General features: G+C 43.0%; 1 protein-coding gene across 4 annotated transcripts in view; it reads left to right on the plus strand.

The window, feature by feature from the left end:
• Positions 1-20,792, plus strand: part of LOC119361969 — a 54,244-nt gene that overhangs the window by 25,837 nt on the left and 7,615 nt on the right. For all 4 annotated transcript variants that reach the window (XM_037627149.1, XM_037627147.1, XM_037627146.1 and 1 more), the window contains exons 8-14: positions 3,654-5,735; positions 5,817-5,860; positions 6,494-6,656; positions 6,826-6,872; positions 13,986-14,157; positions 14,328-14,374; positions 20,267-20,346. In XM_037627149.1, the coding sequence (XP_037483046.1) occupies positions 3,654-5,735; positions 5,817-5,860; positions 6,494-6,656; positions 6,826-6,872; positions 13,986-14,157; positions 14,328-14,374; positions 20,267-20,346 (2,635 nt within the window). The remainder of the gene's footprint in view (positions 1-3,653; positions 5,736-5,816; positions 5,861-6,493; positions 6,657-6,825; positions 6,873-13,985; positions 14,158-14,327; positions 14,375-20,266; positions 20,347-20,792) is intronic.

Here is a 20,792-nt window from a genome sequence, read left to right on the forward strand (position 1 = left end):
ACTGGTTGCATGGTACCCTAGACTGGTGGATCGAAGTGGGAAAATAATAAGTCAGATTAATATTAGAACCAAAATAGCTATAAACACAGTTGGAGCCGCAATAGCACAATATTAAATTTAAATAACATGTTAATAAATGTGATTAATTACCTTGGCCTTCCTTTTCTTTTGGTTCTCCTCACTGCATTTGTGAGGAAAACTCGGTAGCTTTGTGATTTTAACATTAAGTAAAACTGAACTTTCATAGCTTAAGAGACTTTTGTTGAGTTTCTAGAAGCTTGGTGTCAGGATACACTCCATAGGGATACCACCCTGCAAAGCAGTGGAGGGCTGAATGTTGATGAGATAGGTGGATGCGGAAACAACCTCAGCCAAAAAATGGGGTGGAAGGGAAACAGCAATCATTAGCCATGAGCCGTCTCAAGCAAATGACGATGCTTGCGTTCGGCAACGCCATTCTGAGCATGGGCCCCAGGACATGAGAACTAGGCAAGAGTACCCTATTCTGCTAGAAAATCATGCAACAGCTGAGAGATATACTCCCCAGCAGAGTCAGCACGAAAAGTACGAATGGACGTGGCAAACTGAGTGTGAACCATGGCAGCAAACCATTTGTATATAGAGAGAACCTCGCTACGAGATTTCATGAAGTAGAGCCGAGTGTAGCGAGAGAAATCATCAATAAACAAAACATAGTAGCGATGACCACCTTTCGAATCAAAGGGAGCAGGACCCCAGACATCAGAATAAACTAAGTCAAACGGATGCTGAGATACTGACTCACTAGTAGGATAAGGTAACTGAGTCTGTTTGCCAAGTCTGCAACCATTACAATGTAAGGAGACATCTCCAGATACAGACCCTAAGAGGCCTTGACGAACTAAAGAAGACAAGCGAGAGCCACAGATGTGACCAAGGCGATGATGCCACTGCTGGAAGGACGCGGACGAAGAGGCGGCAAGAGCATGGGAGCTGGCAGAAGTGGCGGCAGCGGAAGGAACACAAAGCCAGTCAACCTCCCAAAGTCCCTCTGACTCACGGCACGGAGGGCCAGCTCCAACCAAGACCTTGGTGTGACGATCCTGAATGGAGCAAGAGTCGGTATCAAGAACGACACGACAACCAGAATCAGTAAGTTGGGAAGCAGAAAAAAGATTCATGGTAAGACGAGGAACATGTGAAACACTTGGAACAGAAAAGGACGGAGTGGAAAGAATACCACGACTAGCAATAGGAAGAGATGTGCCATCAGCAGTAAGAACATTAATAGGCGAATCAAGAGGTCGAAGAGAGGATAATACAGAAGAATCAGAAGACATATGGAAGGAGGCTCCAGAATCCAAAACCCACGAAGATGTACCTGACTGTGTAGATGCCTGCTGTGGTGGAGAAGTGGCTGCAGTCACAGCAGCAGCTGAACCAGTCGACGAGGAGCCTGAGGAGGCCAAGAGACGTTTGAGCCTCACAATGTCCTGGTCAGTGAGGGACGTAGTCGAGGAAGATCCAGGAGTCCCACTGGAAGAGGAGCGCTGCTGGTCTCGCTTCTTCTCACGGCAATCAGACTCTGGGTGACCTGGGCGACAGCAGTAGCCACAGAAGGTGTCACGGCGCGACCGGCCCCTCTCAGTGTAAGCAGGTCGACTCACCCCCCCTGAAGGTGTGGGGAGGAGCGGTGGAGCGGTGAGCCGAGCAGACGACACGGGAGCACGAGCAGCCAACACAGACGGGACCACCAGCAATCCAGCAGAGCGAAGGCGGGTCTCCTCAGCACGAAGCTCGGCAAGCACCTCCGAGATAGGAACACGACCGCGAGCAAGCAAGTGAGCACGTCTGGGCTCAAACTCAGAGCGGAGACGAGCTAGGAACTCGTGAACCCTCTGAAACTCCAAATCAGACTGCGTAGTCTGACAGCAACGACAAGTTCCACAAACAACTGTCCTCAGTGAGTCAAGCTGACGCCAGATGGCAGAACACTGAGAATAGAACTCATCAACAGACAAGTCACCCTGCTGAAGAGCATGCTCCTGACGCACCACAGAGAGGTAGAGCGCATCGCCAGAGGGCTGATAGCGCTAACAGAGATAGGACCACATTGCTGCAATAGTGCTGAGACCCATAAACTCCGAAGAAAACTGAGGTAGGACACTCGCAGTGAGAACAGCAGCAGCTCGAGCATCATCATTGCACCACTGAGTGTAGGCGGACAGATCATCCCGGTAGACAGAAAGAGCAGCAGAGTAGGCGGATACCTGCTGATCATAAGCGTCAACTGCAGCATCATCCAGAGCCTTGGCTGCATCCCGATCAGCCTGAGAAGCTTCAGCAGCAAGCATCGGCGGTGCCGGCGGAACAGGGGCCACCGGAGCAACCGGGCAGGGCGGACAGGGAACCTCGCCAGAGAGAACGCCCCACAGCAGAAGGCCTCGCATATGGATGCGCATGAAGCCCACAAACTCAGCGTAGTTGGTGCCATTAAAGATCACGGAGCACCGAGGAACAGCAACATAGCCCGCAGAAGACATGAAGAAACTATGTGCGACTCTTCCTCTCTTTTGCCTTTTTTTTGGATAAGGTCAACGCCCCTCGATCTGGATCGGGGCTGAGAACCTCACGCTGGCTCGAGCCAGCACCGAGCGGGAAGATTGGGAGGCGAGGAGGACCGCCCAAGGGGCTGCACCTGCGGCAGCAGGTGAAGCAGCAGCCGCCCCAGCTAGATGCGACGGCAGCGGGGGAAGGCGAGGGCGACCTGGGCGCGCGCAGCTGGAGGCACGGCGGGGGCGCGTTGAAGGGGCGGCGACGCGGCCGGGGCACGGCCTGGCCACAGCAGGATGGAGAGGTCGCGGCCGGGGCGCGGCCGGGGCGCAGCCTGGACACGGCCGGGCCTAGACGTGGCTGGGCACGGAAGCACGGGCGCGGGCAGGAGCTGCCGGGCGCGGAGAAGGTGGCCGACGACGGGGGAGGAGAGGGCCGGCGACGAGGAGGCTAGGCACGGAGCCGCAGCGTGCGGGGGAGGAAGAGGAACCTGGCATCTGATACCATGTTGGATAAGTGAGCAACTAGTATTTCCTGAGGGCCAAGTGCCATTACATATACATGTGTGAGAAAGTGCAGAAAAGCCCCTTATACAATGGGGATGTACATAATAAACTATACACATCTAACACACCACACACGCGATGCAACTGGTCTGCTAGTTACTCAGGGGCATTTCTGATCGAAAACACGTTGTCAAAGCACTTTGACCTAATGGAAACGACACAAACTGAGCAGCGATTTAAAAGAAGAGGGGCAAAACGGAGTGGCCATATTTTGAAGGTGTAAAATAGAGTCGACCAGCGGCCAAAGCGAGGGAACGAATATGGAAGCCATGGAGTGGCCATATTTTGACGTTGTAAAATAGAGTCGATCAGTGGCCAAAGTGAGGGTACGAATATGGAAGCCATTCTAATTAATATACTCCCTCCGATCCATATTAATTGTCTCTGATTTAGTACAAATTTGTATGGGAATGTAATGATAAAATAAGTTATACTTTATTAAATGTATGGTGTTTAAAATTCGGGTCATGGCCACTGAAAAGACTCTTGCAAACAAATTTATTTATTTTACTATTTGTTTCTGTTGTCTTAATCTAACATAAATATATTTTCTAGGTACTTCGTTATAATAGATGAGTTATGGACTCCATCAGTATGGAATACTGTTAGGCGTGCTTTTCCTGATGGCAACTGTTGCAGCAGAGTAATCATCACAACACAAATTGAGGATGCAGCATTGGCTTGCTGTAGCTATCAGTCAAAGTACATATTTAAGATGAGATCAGTTACTGATTATCAATCACGAGAATTATTTTCCACTGGAGTTTCTGACTCAGGGTGTGGTTCTCCTCAAGATTTCGAAGAACTTTCATATGGGGTTATCACCACATCCGGTGGCTTACCATTAGCAACTGTGAACATTGGCAGCATAAGTGAACCAAACCTCATAATGGAGCAATGGGAGCAGATAAAATATTCTTTGGACTCTACTTTAAGTGCAAACCCTACTTGTGATGTAATGGAAGAAGTTCTAAACCTTATTTACAATAGTCTTCCACGTCACTTGAAGACATGCTTGCTCTATTTTAATGTGTATCCAGAGGGATACACGGTCTGGAAGGATGTTCTCGTGGGACAGTGGATATCAGAAGATTTTATTCGGGTCACTTGCAAAAAAGAAGGTTTCATTGGTGCAGTAAAACAGCAAGATACAGAGGAAGATGAAGTAGAAGAAAAAGTCAGAGTTGCTCAGGGTTATTTTGCTGAGCTTGCTGGTAGAGGAATGATCCAAGCTGTAGACACCGATGATAAAGGCGAAGTATTGTCATGTACAGTCCACCACATGGTACTGGATCTTATTAGGTGCAAGTCCATGGAGGAGAACTTCATCACTACTGTGGACAAGTTTCCATCAACTCTAGTCCTTGCTGACATGGTTCGTCGACTGTCCGTCCAATTTGGAGATGCAAAAGTTGCAAATATACCGGAAAACTTGGTTTCTTCCCATGTTCGATCACTTCTGTATTTTGGATCTTTTGAATGCGCACCTTCTACTGGGGATTATGGCTTTCTTCGAGTTCTGAATCTTCACATCTGGGCGGATCAAGACAAGACTTTCGACCTCACTACAATATCTGAACTGTTCCGGTTGAAATATTTAAAGGTTGAAAGTAATATAACCGTCAGCCTTCCAGCCAAGGTTCAGATGCTTCAAAACATGGAAACACTACAAGTGGATGCTCCACTATCTGTTGTTCCATCAGATATTTTTGCTCTGAAGAGTCTACTGCACCTCTGCCTTCCAAGCCAGGTTAATCTGCCTGATGGGATTGTACACATGACATCACTTCGCAGTCTGGGGGATTTTAGCCTATGTTCTAACTCAGCAGAAAATGTGCTGGGGCTTGGCAAGCTGATAAAGTTGTGGGATCTTCGAGTGACATGTTCTGCAGTAAAGCCTGACGGTCTGGTTGGAAACATGAAGCATTTCAGCTCAATTCTTGGGGAGTTCAAGGAACTCAAATCTTTAATTATGGACTCTGGCACTTCAAAGTTTAGCATTTCCTGTGACTCCTTGAGCAATGCATCCTGTGCTCCGGCACTTCTTGAAAGATTTGAGTTCCCGCGGGCTTGCATCTTTCCAAGCCTCCCCAAGTGGTTCGGATATCTCCAGAAACTCTGCATTTTGAAGGTAGCAGTTAGGGAGACATCCACGGAAAATATGGATATCCTTAAAGGACTGCATGCCCTCACTACTCTCTCAATCTGTGTATTTGTTGCCCCTAAAGAAAGAATCGTCTTTGGCAAGGAGGGGTTCGCACTTCTCAGGACTTTCAAATTCACGTCTGCTGCACTATCCTTGGCCTTCGCTGTAGGAGCAATGCCAAAAGTAGAAACGCTTAAGCTAAGGTTCGATGCTAACAAATCTGAGCAACATGACCTGCGACACGCCGGCATCGACAACTTGTTAGGCCTTAAAGAGATATCTGCGAATATTGGGATCAGTGGTGATGGTGAAATGGAGAGCGAAGCTGCCCTATTGATCGACATCTTCAGAACACATCGAAGTAGCCCTGTCTTCAACGTTCAATCGGTGGATAGGACTTTTGATGAAAAGATCACTGTCGGATATGAGGAAGAACAACAGACTACAGAAACGCAAGATGAGTGTGTGAACACCATGTCATTGGATAGCCGGTACGCACAACTGTTATTTCTAGCCAAATAATCTACTGCCCTTCTTTCCCTACCTTAACTGCGTTGCTCTTTTGTTAACAGGTCTGTTGTGACACCAGACACCTCTTCGCCTATGCAAATTTTAGGTAATACTTGTTTCATTCTGCTTTTAGACAAAATACTGTCGCGTAGTTCAAAACCATCCATAGTCATTCACATTTTTGTTATAATGGACATTGCATTAATGCATCAAGATAGTAAGGTCTTGAAGCTTATTTATTCCTTTGAATGTTGGGTCATGAGTTTGCTGGCTCGTATAATGGATTTCAGACTTGCTTGGTTCATAGAAAAATATAGAGAAGAGCTGTAGGAGTAGGAAGTTTTCTTTTAGCACTATTCTTAATTTAGTTCAAAGGAGTGGAACAAAAGAGAAGTGTAGGAATTTTTTTTATTTGATCTCACTTAAAGCAAAAGCACATGATTTTTTCGATTCACTTGAACATCTTCTTTGAATTTCTATGGAGAAGCACGAGACATGACTAATGAGTTTTTAGTGGCATATAATAACATCATAATTACACTTCGGTACGACTTCTATTAGACTGTGTTTAGTAGGATTTGTATGTTTTCCTATTCATTTGAACCAAATGCATATGTTTACAGAATTTCTCTGTTTTCCATCATTTGTCATGCACATGCATTTATGTAGCACACATTTACCTTTTCCCCATTTGACGAGTATGCTATGTGTGTCACCTGACCTGTTAATTGGGATTTAGAGGAGGATGAAGATAAAGCGACACATACAGAGTCTGCACTGGAGTCTACACATACAGAAGATCGCCTTATTACTTCTGGCATCTTAAAGGAAGGCTTCCATGAGCAACGTGGAATTCAAGAAAAGGATCCACGGGGAGATGATAACACAGAAGCTCATAGCTGGTACTGAATATATATGGCTGACAAATGGCACTCCGCTTCTACTATCTCGTTTCCCTATCTTCTAATATTTCTTTATTTGAGACTAGCGTAGGAACTGACTTTCCTGTGTACCTATTACCCTGCTTACATGAACTTGACTAGATTTTCACGTAATGATTGTTGTCTTCAGGACTTCTCCGCCGCCGAGTTCCATTATTGCGCATCCACAGGATCCAGGTATTTTTTTTAATCAATATATCAACGTTTATACCGATGCACGTGATTCTTCCTACAAATTATTGACAGTAAAATTTCTTTTGTTTTCCAGTCTAGGAACACTCATAGTGGTGTTTTCAGGTCATGGGTAATTTGTAGGAGGGTTAGTGCAGTAAGGATATCTGGGAAGAAATACACTGAATCTCGCCAATTCTAGCAGGGGATTGATGGATAAATTAGCAATTTTCAAATTGATTTAATCTAGAAATAAATCTAGATGATGACATTGGTAGTATTAATCTAATACTAGTATTTAACCATCTGAGAACGTACTATGCATAGAGCAGATCTATCTATGTAAACAACTAGTATGGTGATATATGAGTAAACTAGAGAGGGATGAACAGATCGTACCCTGGTCGACCAGGTCAAAGCTCCGGCGAATATAGAAGCGTTATTAGAAGCACTGTTGTTGAAGGCCTCATCAACTATGGTGATGTCAAGCACGCTGAGCAAGCAGTCGCTTTGATACACTTCACACACTAGTAGAAAACAAGGCTATGGTTCCGGGCCAATATTCACATTAGTCCCGGTTCAATCACGAACCGGGACTAATGTGAGCATTGGTCCCGGTTCGTGCGGCTAAGGCATTAGTCCCGGTTCACCTGCGCCCTTTAGTCCCGGTTTGTGCCTCAAACCGGGACTAAAGGGTGCGATGCCCTTTAGTCCCGGTTCGTGCCTCAAACCGGGACTAAAGATTAGACCTTTAGTCCCGATTTGAGACACGAACCGGTGCTAATGGGGTTGAGACCTTTAGTATTTCGACTTTATTTGTAAAATCTTTCTGGAATTTGTAAAAATGGGCATAACTTTTGCATACTAACTCGGATGAAAAAGTTTTTTATATGAAAAATCATCTACTCAAAAAGTTACGGGGCTTTTAAGATCTAGAGTGGAAAAAATAGAAAAAATTTCAAACTGTGGTCAAACAATGGTCAAACTAATTATTCTAGAATATTAGTGTTACTAAATAATTATTTCAGCTATTTTGAATTTTGGTCAAAAATGGTCAAACTAATTATTCAAAATAACTATTGTTTTTTAAATAATTATTGTTTTTTAAAACAATAGTTTCAAACTCAAACCGTGAAATGTGTCACTTCATGCTCAAGCAAAATTCCTGAGGGTTAATAGATTGACATCTTACTATTGTCAGGAAAACAACAAGTGCAGACTTGGAAACGAGGGAGAATAGAACCCGGAAGTTAAGCGTGCTCAGGTTGGGGGAGTGGGAGGATGGGTGACCGTTCGGGAAGTTAGATGATTTGGAATGATGAGGGGCGATTAGAGATTAGAGGATAAATTGAGCAGTGATGAGGGGTGCTGATTAGAGATTAGAGGTTAAAATAATTCAAAATTTTGAAAATAAAAAATTATTCAAAAAAAATCATAAAATTTCCTTTAGCCAACCGGGACTAAAGGTGGAGCTCCACGTGGTCGCGGCCTTTAGTCCCGGTTCTGGATGTGATAGGATAGCTGAAAGAAGTAGCTGCGAGAGGATTGACGGTGGGTTGGGCGTGAAAAGATAGAGCAGATGTGATCTGGTCTGGGTGACAGCTGGCGTTGCCGACACTTCCAATATATATGCGGTCAGGTAGGTAGACGTGCGTCTTAGCCCACGTCCAAGTAGACAACAACCCACAACTCGACGTCTAAGATTCTTAGTGCACCCGTTAATGACTCATAATTAATTGCAAAACAATGATCCATTCCTCAAAAAACAACAAAAATTAAGTGCACACATGACTTAGGTACGAGCACGGCTCGGCTCGTTCATGAAACACAACGCGTGTAGTCAAGCCCTGTCATGGCAAGGCGAATGGCGGAGGAGAAGTCCGCATGTAACACTCCCCGTCTGAAGTTTCAATAGCATGTGAAGAATCCGTTATAGAGGGGTCTCAACTCTCCTTCACTCATGAGGTGGTACTAAACTTCACACCACTATGTCATGACACCCCAAGTGTGCCTTTGAGATTTTCCATGAATTATTATTTATGTGGGCCTAAAGCCCTTCTATAATTCAACGGCATCCACCATATCTCAGAGGCGTATATTGTTGTCCTCTATTTCAGACACAGTTTTGATATACCGGTATTTTGGATTATCCCTTAAATTGTCAGTTAGGCATAATAAAGTTCCCCGAACGTCTTACCGATACTAGGCTGCCGAAGGGTAACACCAAAGATGATGCATATCAGTGACATTACAGGCATATTCATGATCGTAGTAGAGATTACCTTATCTCATAGACTGTGACCAACAGTCGGGCTCATATATGTGTGTTCTTCCAACATTGTTCTATAGTATAGAATCTTGCTTATACAAGCTTCAGAGCACATTACAAGGAAACTTAACTGGCCACTCGATTGCGAGAGTACTACATCTCCAACAGAGTTGGTTTGTAAGGTTACTCTCCTTAGTTAAGCAGTAGCTTGTTTTCCCAGTTCCTACTTCACGATATCACGGATCATATAGGTTGGTTAAAATTCCCTCTCCTCCTTTAACGTGTGAGTCCTTTTCACTCAAATTCTCTTCATCACTCATGTGCTCAATGACATCCTCAACATCTTGGTGCTTCAAAGAAGTAGCAAAGATCCTCCAAGAATGACGGAGTGTAGCAACTATGCATCACCTGATAGACTTTTGCACTAAAATATAATTGAGATGTGTGAGCACCTTAGCAATGCATTCTATCTCATTAGCCTAGTTTAGTACAAGACGGTTCTCAACCATCTTGTAGTCATGGAGCTCCATGACATAGATCTCGCTTCTAGCACCAGTAGCGCCAAATTTTGCTTCGAGCACATCCCACAAGTTCTTGGCAACCTGCATATCGAGATATGTGTCAACTAACTTGGCTCTGATCATGCTCATAACTGCTTCGACAAAGACAATAGTAGCCTCTTTGAACTCATTCTGTTGTCCAGTAGTAATTGTTCCCTCACGAGTATCACTAGCGACCCAAAACACGTTCATCGCTGTGAACCACAAGGTAGTTTTGGTCTGCCAATGATTGGACTGGACACCCATAAATGAGTACGGTTTCAATGTTGTATCAGAGCCTTGAATAGAAAATTTCCTACATGATTAGGTTTTTGGATCGGCGACGACAAAGGTGTTCTCAGTAGCACTCTTGTTGGCGGTCTCGTCAACCATTGTGATGTCGGGCAGTCTAAGGAGATCGTTGAAATAGAGGACGAACATCAACAAGTAGTTGCACCAAGACGCTACCCAAAAACTTAGTCGCATTCTCCCAGTGCAGGAAAACAAAAGGACGGGGTTCCGAATGTCATCTCTCAATTACAATTGTGGATGTGGTGGAAGGGATGTGATCGATGGAAGCACATGCAGCGAGAGGAACGACGGTGGGTTTTGCGTGAGAGGTAGAGCAGATGCAGTCTGAACTAGGTGACGGCTAGGGTCGCCGACGCTCCCAATATATTGGTGGTTTGGTACGAAGATATGGGACTGAGCCCAGGCCCAAGTCGGCAATAATCCATGATCTGACGTATCTGATACATAGCACCCCCATTAATGACTCATAATTAATTGCCTAGTTAAATTACTTTTCCTCACCGGCAAGGATAAACCGCACGCATGACATTAATTTGTACTCAACTCGGCTCGTTCAAGAAAAACGACGGGCGTGAGCGAGGCGTGGCAGACAACGGAGAAGAAGCTTCCGTGTACCATTCCTCTTCTCAAGCTTCAATAGCACGTGAAAGAGAATCCTATATAAAGGGGTCTTAACTATCCTCCACTCACGAGGGGGCACTAAAATTCCCACTACCATGTCATGACACCCCACATGGCCTTAGACTTTTCAGTAATTATTATTTAAATGGGCCTAAAGCCCATCTATAGTTAAAGAGGGAGGATGCTGTCTCAAAGCAACAACAAAAAAGCCTACTAGTGACATGTCAATTTGCTCATTAGTGATTGAGGGTGGCACACCACTAATATCACGTCACTGATAAGTAGTTGCAAGTGGCATGTCACCCGCACGCCAGAGATGATGATGGGAACTACCGGCGATTTGCCTCTGCACACCTGTCATAATGAGTGAGAACTACTGGCGAGCTCTTTGCCTCACACGTCACTAGTAGAATAATGGAAATGAAAAAAAATAGGCCTATAGTACAACTCAACATCCGGCAGCTTAACGCGACATGGTTCCACTAGGGACAGGTGTCCTCGGCGTCATACCGGCTACGAACGACCTCTATTCCCCAATGTCAATCTGACCATCTAAGACGGTGTTGGCTCCTGGAACAAGCAGTGGCCGTGGCGTGTGGAACAGGGAGGAGGAGTGAAGGTGCAGCGGTGGCTGGTACGAAGGGATGTGGGGCACCAGCGCATTGCGAAGTTGTGCATGGCGGCGGTTGGGCTGGAGATGCGGCTTAGACAGATATTTCCTTCGTCCCAAAATAAATGCCTCAATTTTATAATAACTTTAAAATAAGTGTCTCGATTTTAATATAATTTTACAATTACATTAAAGTTATTATAAAGTTGAGAGATTTATTTTGGGACGGAGGGAGTAGTTCGCATGTTTCCTTGGGCCGGATATGCATGCACGGATACGATCATTGGTATCCCTTTTACTTGACATCTGGTGATGGCGTGCTGTAGCTTCTTGGGTTAGGTTTGCTGTTAGCCGGCTGATAGGTGCCCCAGGATATCTAACTTTGTTTTTTTTTTCTTAGTGGCTGTGAGCCTACGTAGTTTCTACTAAATAAAATTACATTAAAAACGATCCTTGGTACCCTTAATAAAAAAACATCGTCGGTATCCTTGTAAAGGGTTCTGCATGGTAGAAGCTGTTTCCTTGCCATCAAATGCCACATCATCGCGTCTATCAACCTTCCATCCAAATATATAGGGTCTAATATGCTTTTTGAGGATGCCTTTGACCTTTGATAAGATTAATAATATATGAGATCTATAATGTTTATATCATTAGAAGCACCTTTCACATAAGAATTTGACAGTATGTTTTGTATAACTTGAATGCCATAAATTACTTCTCTAACATGTGGTCAGTGTTAGCCGCGAAAACATATTAGGCCCTATATATTTGGATGGATGGAGTAGATTATGCCTTTCTTGGCAAAGAGTGCTGCAACTTATTATAGTATCTCCAGCAGTTGTCCAAAATTTTGATGCCCTTTGAACTATTATAGATAATGGACATTGCATTGATGCTTCAAGATAGTAAGGTCTTGAATGTTATGTGTTCCTTCAAATTTTTGGTCAGGGGAGCTGCTGGCGTATACAATTCAAGAGAAATACTGTAGGAGCAGGAAGTTCTCCCTTAGCAGCGCTACACTTCATTTGGTTTAAAGTAGTGGAGCAAAAGAAAAGTGGAGGAAATATTTTTATTTGATCCCACTTACGGGAAAGCCCCAGGAATTTTTCTATTCACTTGAACATCTTTCTATAATTCCTATGGAGAAGCACGAGACATGAGTCTTTAGTGGCATAATAGGATCCTAATTACACTTTGGTATGACTTTGATGGGACTGCATTTAGTAGGATTTGCACGTTTTCCTATTCATTTGAATCAAATGCATAAGTTCACAGAATTTTTGTTTTTTCCTATAATCTATTTTCCACCTGCATTTATATCACGTCCTTACTTTTCTTTCTACTCCTATGTTTTCACAATATTTTTCAAAACTATCTCGTTATTTGAAGCAAATTCGGAAACTACAGCATGCTTTGGAGAAATATCAAGTCTAGCACCCTGTCAGCTAGGTGTTGGCCGAAAAGGGTGTTTTCGGCCACCTCTAGGCCGAAATAGGGTTTTCGGCCATGCCTTGGCCGAAAAGATGCAAAGCTGGCCGAAGAGGGGTGTTTTCGGCCACCCTTTGGCCGAAAAGGACTTTTTGGCCTAGTGTAGGCCGAAAAGTACTTGTTGGTCAATCGTAGGCCGAAAAGTACTTTTTGGTCAAGTTTAGGCCGAAAAGTCCCTTGGGCCACCTTTTTCCGTTAATTGTTGGCCAATGTATTTTCCCGCCAACCCCTTCGTTGATGCAGCCCTCTTGCCCTTCGATGATGTGGTCCTTTTGCCATCCGTCGATGCAGAACTATTGCCCCTTCGAGGATGGAGAACTCTTGCCCTTGGACGATGAAGAACTCTTGCCCTTCGACGATGCAGAACCCAGAAGCGGGGCATGAAGATATCATCTTCGTCCTGGCTCTCCTCAATCCATAAAGATGGATTATTTGCTGAAAGCCTTCTGAAAGTTTCACTCTTCGGCACCACCACCTTCTTCCACCTTTCATGCAACCTAAGAAGTTCTTTACGTACCTCCTCATAGGTCCTTTCAGGCCACCCAGACCTACGTAATTGGTGAGCCAACTCATTCATTATGGTGTCACTACCGGTGAGTTCGTCCCATGGAACTATCCTATTGTTCATCCTGAAATCGGTAACTAGACTCAGAAGAGTCCTGCTAATCCCAGGGTGAAAACTACGATCGAATGGATAATGGGACATCTCGACTACAATAAACTGGAATGCTTATCCACCTCCGCCCGAAGGGTTTTTTATAGGTACAGAGGAGAAAGGGGTTTGCGAGAAGGGGTTGGCGGGAAAGAGTTGGCGGGAAGGGGTTGGTGGAAAAATACATTGGCCAACAGATAACGGAAAGGTGGGCCCAAGGGACTTTTCGGCCTACACTAGACCAAAATGTACTTTTCGGCCTAGTGTAGACCAAAAAGTACATTTCGGCCTACATTTGACCAAAAAGACCTTTTCGGCCAAACAGCGGCCGAAAACAGCCATTTCGGCCAGCTCAACCACTTTTCGGCCATGGCAAGGCCGAAAACCCTACTTCGGCCAACAGTTGGCCGAAAACTACCTTTTCGGCCTGCATGTGGCCGACAGGGTCATAGTTTTGCATTTTTTTCATTATGTGCTATAGTTTCCGAAATTGCTACAAAATACGTCATAGTTTTGAAAAAAAATCTGTTTTCACAATACTAAGAGACAAACATGCCTTTCCATTTATTTATTTTCCATTCGACGGGTGTCATGTGTCTTACCTGACCTGTTAATTGGGATCTAGGGGAAGATGAAGACAAAGTGACACATACAGAGTCTGCAATGGAAGATACATTTAGCAAGCTTCCAAAAGATCACCTTATTACTTCTGACATCTCGGAGGAAGGCTTCAATGACCAGCGTGGAATTCAAGAAAAGGGCCCACGTGAAGATGATAACACAGAAGCTCAGAGCTGGTACTGAATATATATTGCTGAAAACTGGAATTCTGCTTTTACTATCTCTTTTCCCTATCTTCAAATATTTCTTTACTTCAGCCTAGCCTATGAACGGGCATTCCTGTGTACCCTATTACCCTGCCTATATGAGCTTGACTGGGTTTTCACATAATGATTGTTGTCTTCAGGACTTCTCCGCCGCCGGGTTCCGTTATTGCTCATCCGCAAGATCCAGGTATTTTATCAGCATATCAGCGTTCATACCGATGCACATGTTTCTTCCTACAAATTATTGACGGTCAAATTTCTTTTGATTTTCCAGTCTAGGAATATTCTTTGTTGTATTTTTATGCGATGGGTAATTTGTAGAAGTTTAGGACAGAAAGGATATCCGTGGGAGGAAGTACTCCCTCCATTCCCTTATACAAGGTCACTATCAAAAATACATTTTGCATCAATATAAGGCCACCAACAATAATCGAGGCAAAAATTAAGGATGTTCCCTCGTACTAGCAACTTTTTAATACTTACATGCATGTAGTCATAACGACACTCGGTCACTTTCTTCCCATTCATTCGTTGCATGCTTGTGGTGTATTAATGATTCCGGTTGACAAAAAGAAAAGTTGACTTGCAAAGGAGTCATTAAATTTTATCTTGGTACCTGTAATATGAGTTTCTGCCTTGTATATGGGAATGGAGGGAGTACACTGAATCTTGGCAATTCTAGGCGGGCAGTGGTGGATAATTAGCAATTTTCTGGTTGATCTAATCCTGAAATAAAGCTTGATAATGGCATTAGTATTATTAATCTCATGTTGATATTTAACCATTCTGAGCAGGTAATAAGCATAGAGCATATATATACTACGAATGCCATTATAAAGCTTTATTTTGGGATGGTTAAATATCATATAACTAGTACCGCTAACACGGGAATGAACAGGAGAGGGATGAACACTTGTTGGCAGTCTCGTGAAACATGATGTTGTTCGGGAGGCTGAGAACTAGTCCAAGTAGAGGACAAAGACAATAGGAGTGAGCAATCATGCTGAGGCACTCCCAAAAAAACCTAATTCCCCTTATCCCGGTGTAGGATTACAAAGGACAAAGTTCCAGAGGCCCGTTCTCTCGTATAGCCGTTCGCGTGGTAGACAGGATGGGATCGCCGGAAGCAACAATAGCGAGAGGAAATATGATGGGTTGTGCGCGGGGAGGTTAAGTAGATGAGATCTGATCTGGGTGATGGCTAGGGTTGAAAATGACCCAAATATATGCGCGGTCGGGTGGCGAGACGTGGGGCTGAGCCCATGCCATAGTCGGCAGCAACCCATGATCTGAGGTATCGGATTCGTAGCATGTCTGTTAATGACTCGTAAGTAATTTCCAATTGATTGTTCATTACTCACCGGCAAAAGATTAAGGGCCAGCATGACTTAGGTTGGAGCTCGCCTCGTCTCGTTCACAAAACATGATGGGCGCGAGCGAGGCATGACAGCGGAGGAGGAGCCCGTGTGTTGCGCTTTTCTTTTTAAGCTTCAGTAGCATGTGGAAGAGAATCTCTTATAAAAGGGCTCAACACTCCTCTAGTAATGAGGTGAGACTATACTTTGCACCATTGTGTCATGAAACCACACATGGTCCTTTGAGATTTTTCAAGAATTATTATGTATATGGGCCTAAGCCCATCTATAATTAAAAAATCATGAACCAAATCTTGGAGGCCTATGGTGTTGTCCTCTATTCCGGACACTATTTTTACATACTAGTTTTTTTAGTGGACACCACTTAGGATGGAACATCCACCTAGAGCAAAGTGATACACTCATCCAAAACTGAACAGTGGACTTTGCCTTGTATTTTCCGTTTGGCATAATGAAGTTTAACTAATTGTCATACTGGTACTAGGCTGTCGAAGGCTAACCTGGGTGGTGGAGCATACTAGTCACGCTACTGGCTTATTCGTGAGCAATGTAGAGATTACTCTATCTCATACACTTGACCAACAATCAGTCTCATATATGTCTGATCTTCCAAAGACTCCTCTATATATAGGGTAGCATCTTGCTTATACAAGTCTTAGAACACATTAAGAAAAAATTCAAGTTGTCATACGGATTGCGAGAGTGCTACCTCTCCAAAGGAGTGGGTTAGCAAGGTTACCCTCCAAAGTTAACTTGTAGTTTCCCGTGGTCTTGCTTCATAGGATTTCTGATCACATAGATTGGGTTACTACCAGGGAAATTCATGTGGTCTCATACCCACCCAACCACCCACCCACCTCCCCTCGATGCATTTTTCCATCACAACATGTGATAGCCCTTTTGTGAAGGGGTCTGCCTGATTCTTTGCCGACTCGATATAATCCAATGCTATCACGTCGGTGTTTCTTAGATATTTGACATAATTCCTTATTCTTATCTTCTTTGTGGATTGCATTATGTCCTTTTGAATTTTTTTCCTAATTTACAGTGACTAATTATCATAGTTATTAAGGATAGCCTGAATTAGCTTTTCAACCACTGGAAAGTCCGAAGCTCACGAAGTCATTCTTATTCCGTATAGGATTTGTCTAATGCTATGAGTTCTTTTTTCTTCCATGACTTCGTTAAGATAGTTTGCTTGCAAGACATCCATGAAACAACACCGCCTCCAAGTGTAAACGCATATTCACTTGTGGCCTTCATCTCATCAGTACAAGATATCCAATTCACATCACTATACCATTCAAGTACCATTGTGTCTCTGTTATAGTGATGTCCCAGATAGCGCATAACTCTTCTATTAGGGTGCCAAGGAGTCAAGTGCTTTCTTTGTCGGTAGGCCTACAACAGCTGATGGCAGATGGGGAACACTGAGAACAAAGGCTTTGCCGCTAGCCAGACAAAAAGTAGACTGCTAAAAACTACTTTGCCAATTTATTCTTTTATGACACTCTTTGTCGTATCATCCTTTGTCATGCATTTGTCCATGGCGCCTGACAGAAATTCCCTCATTCCTGTATGCATCAATCAGATTGAAAAAAAGGTTCAGTTTTGTTCAAAGCAAACATAATGTCAGCCCTCATAGCGGATAAGTTGACAAATTACTTGAGAGTATCTCAACTGATAGGTAGTTGTGCCTTCGAACCTTGGAATTCACACTAGGATCATATGTTCTTGGAGAAGGTTTACAACATGCTGGGATTGTAGAAGTGTAAATCCACCCCCATTATCACTCGACAGTATGATGTTCAAGATAACATCAGCCATACCGTGATCTTTTATCTCAAAGTTATGACATATAGAAGTCTTAACTCCTCAATGACTTTAAGTTTTGGAACTCTTAACCTCCGCAATGACTTTAAGTTTGGTTCCAAATATGAATATGTCGTCGACATACAAAAAAGATATAACTCTTTCGCCTCAACCATGGCGATATACACATTTGTCACCCACATTAAGAACAAATCCAACACGATGTTAAAGTTTCATCAAACTTCTCATGCTATTTCCTAGGTGCTTGCTTCAGGCTATACGGAGATTTAAGTAACTTGCACATATTTCCTTCGTGATCATCTACTTCAAAGCCAACTGGTTATGGGATGTCAGTTTCCTCGCCTAGCTCCTTGTTTAGGAAAGCCACCATGACGTCCATTTGATGGGCGTGTAAAGCATGCAAGGCTACAAACATGAGTAACAATTGGATGTTGGCCAGTCTGGCCACCGGTGAGTAAGTATCAAAGGAATCTTCTCCTTCTTTCTGGGTATGACCCTTGGACACAAGTCTAGACTTGTACTTTTCAATAATGCCATCAGCCTAAGATTCTTTTTACCCATAGGCTTACTACCATAAGGACGGTCAGTGTCTCCTATGTCATGCCATGATGAATCCATCTCGCCACAGACTGCTTCCATCTAGTAGACAAGACCTGGAGATGCACAATTTTCTGAAATAGAATTGGGAATATCATTCACGAGGTACATAATTAAATCCTCACCACATAAATTATAAGTCATCTGTCTCTTGCTACTAGTTGGGGCTTTCTTGCCTTCCTCCTCAGGATTTTCATCATGATTTCGTTCATAATTTTCCAATGGAATGGTAGGCTGAGGAGTCCCGTAAGAATTCTTTCTAGAAGTGCTATGCATAGCTCCCATATAAAAATATCCTCAAATAATGTAGCATCTTTAGACTCCATAGTTTCATCAACCCTCACGTCAGGCACCTCAGCTTTCACCACTAGAAATCTATAGCCAACGCTATGCTCAGCATAGCCTAGAAAATCGCAGTCCACAGTCTTTCGTCCAAGCTTTGTCCTTTTAGTATGGGCACGTTGACTTTGGCCAAATAGCCGCAAGTGTGTAAGTACGACAATGTCATTCTTGTGGAACCTTATTCAGGACATGACATGATGTCGATATTCCCTCTCCTACCTTGCTTATCATAAATAGATATATCTAACAGGTCGGTAACCAAATCTGTTGGAGTAAGGATTTTCCTTTCGCAACCCCGGCCGTTTGACTGGGTTGAATTGGGAGGCTTTTATTTTGAATAATAAAATGTTCTGCACAGAATAAATTGTACTTATTTTTAAAGGTACTCTCCACGGTAATCAGAGCAGACTCTTTTTATTTTATTTTCAAGTGGATTCTTAACTTCTACCTTATAGATTTTAAAGTAGCATAGCACCTCATCGTTAGTATTGAGAAAATATACATAGCAATTTTGAATATATAGTTTGCACACACGCGTGGCAAATGGAGCCTTTGGATAAGGTAAAACTGGGGATTAAATTCTAGCCGCGCCATGCAACCGAAATTTACCATTCAAGCCGTACTGAAGGTCATGTGTTCATAGACGGAAGTTGTTTATACTGACTCGACAGTTGAACTTTCTATGCATAATGTGACCAAATTCACCACCCGAGGGGCTTGCTGATGATGCATCGCGGAAAGTCAAGGCACACCTAGAGAACTCGATGGGGTATGTATATCAGCTCAGGATGGGGATCGCACTTCCCGAGGTATATAAGGCTAAGAGGGCGCGTGCCTCTTGGTCCTTAACTAGCCTATTGGGCATGACACTTTCTAAAGGATGGCAAGGGGGTTGGAAATAATAGGGTCATGCTTCCCTGCTGGAAGGATACACATGACTCACACCATCCCTCACTCAATGACTAACCTTGGAGGTCCAACCTTATCTGAAGACCGGATCAGTGCTACGAAATGGAGGATTGCAACACCTTAGTATAGCTAGGACGACATGTTCTCATACTTAACTTTTGCTATTAATTTACGATAAAAGCACTATAAGGTCCTATGAGTTAAGTTTAGAACTAGTGTAATGGGATCAATAAATTTTATGTCCACACCATGAAGGTTTTGCTCACTTCCTAGGCTTTGGGAAAAACAACTCACGACTATCCCCATATTCACCCTGATAAGATAACTGAGAATGTCGGGGAAATTCTTGTTAAGCTGCTCTCGCGCAACTAATGAAAGGCGCAGGTAGGTAACAAAGAAATCGAGATGTCATGAAAACATTAAGGGGCATAGGTTCAGTCCGTCAAGAGTAAATTTGCGCATGCACTACCTAGGATTTTTGATAACTTGAGGTAAATTCTATGCTAAATCCAACTCATAAAATAGAATTTGACCATAATTTGCACACTACTAGTGCGTTAAGGACATAGTTTCCAGGATTTTGTAGTAATCTTCTTGGCCTTCTTATTCATGGAGGATTATAAATTTTTGCACAACAATTTAAGACAAACAACCTACGATTAAAGTTTGTATATGAAAAATATATTAAATATTTTCTGCTCAATCACAATATTTTGGTTGATCGATTAGTCAGGTTCGGTGTGATATGATGCACGCTAATTGGCGGGGCACAAAATAAGAATTTGTGTGCTGTATATCAGAATTGTGCCATCAAATTGGTTTTACTTATGATGGACATTTTCCTAGCGCATATAATGTTTCAAAATTATTTCAGGTAATATATATGATTTGCCTCTATTACCGGTTTATTACCCCGTTTAGACCCGTTATATTACCAGATTATTTGTACCTTACGTTTTTTCTGTCTATTACAACAACCTCTGAATTCTGTAGTAGTAACTAGTAACGAACCGTACTTGCAGAATTCGAGCACATTTCCACGGAGGAAAAAGAATCCAAGAAAGATGAGATCAGTCTAGGTATAACCATGGAGGATGCTACGGTATGTGCTTTCACGTGGAAGAAGTGATAACCTCCTGCGATCTTTTTTTCGTGGACCAATTCAATTTCTTTGTTATATAACTCCACATAGACTAGAATACAAGTTTTGTAAAAAATTATAAATTTTGAGACGATATTAATATTAAAATTACCAACATTCCTATTTTCTTCTGTCAACTATTGATTGAACACACTTGAGGAAGTTTGAGGAAGTTTGGATCATTTCAAAGAACTTCACAATAATGTGGCAGGTGCATGCTAGTAAAATCACCACCATATGTCACTTATGTCAACAAGTTTATTAAACAATATCCACAAAATTATGAAATTTATTCTCGAAGGTTCATAAACATATAGCACAAAATAATAAAAACATTTCAAAAATCAATATTGCAAAATTTTATGTAAAAATGATCTTCTATAAATATAAACACAATTAGTTCAAAG

This window comes from Triticum dicoccoides, chromosome 2B (assembly GCF_002162155.2).
Source record: "Triticum dicoccoides isolate Atlit2015 ecotype Zavitan chromosome 2B, WEW_v2.0, whole genome shotgun sequence".
Lineage (NCBI taxonomy): Eukaryota > Viridiplantae > Streptophyta > Magnoliopsida > Poales > Poaceae > Triticum > Triticum dicoccoides.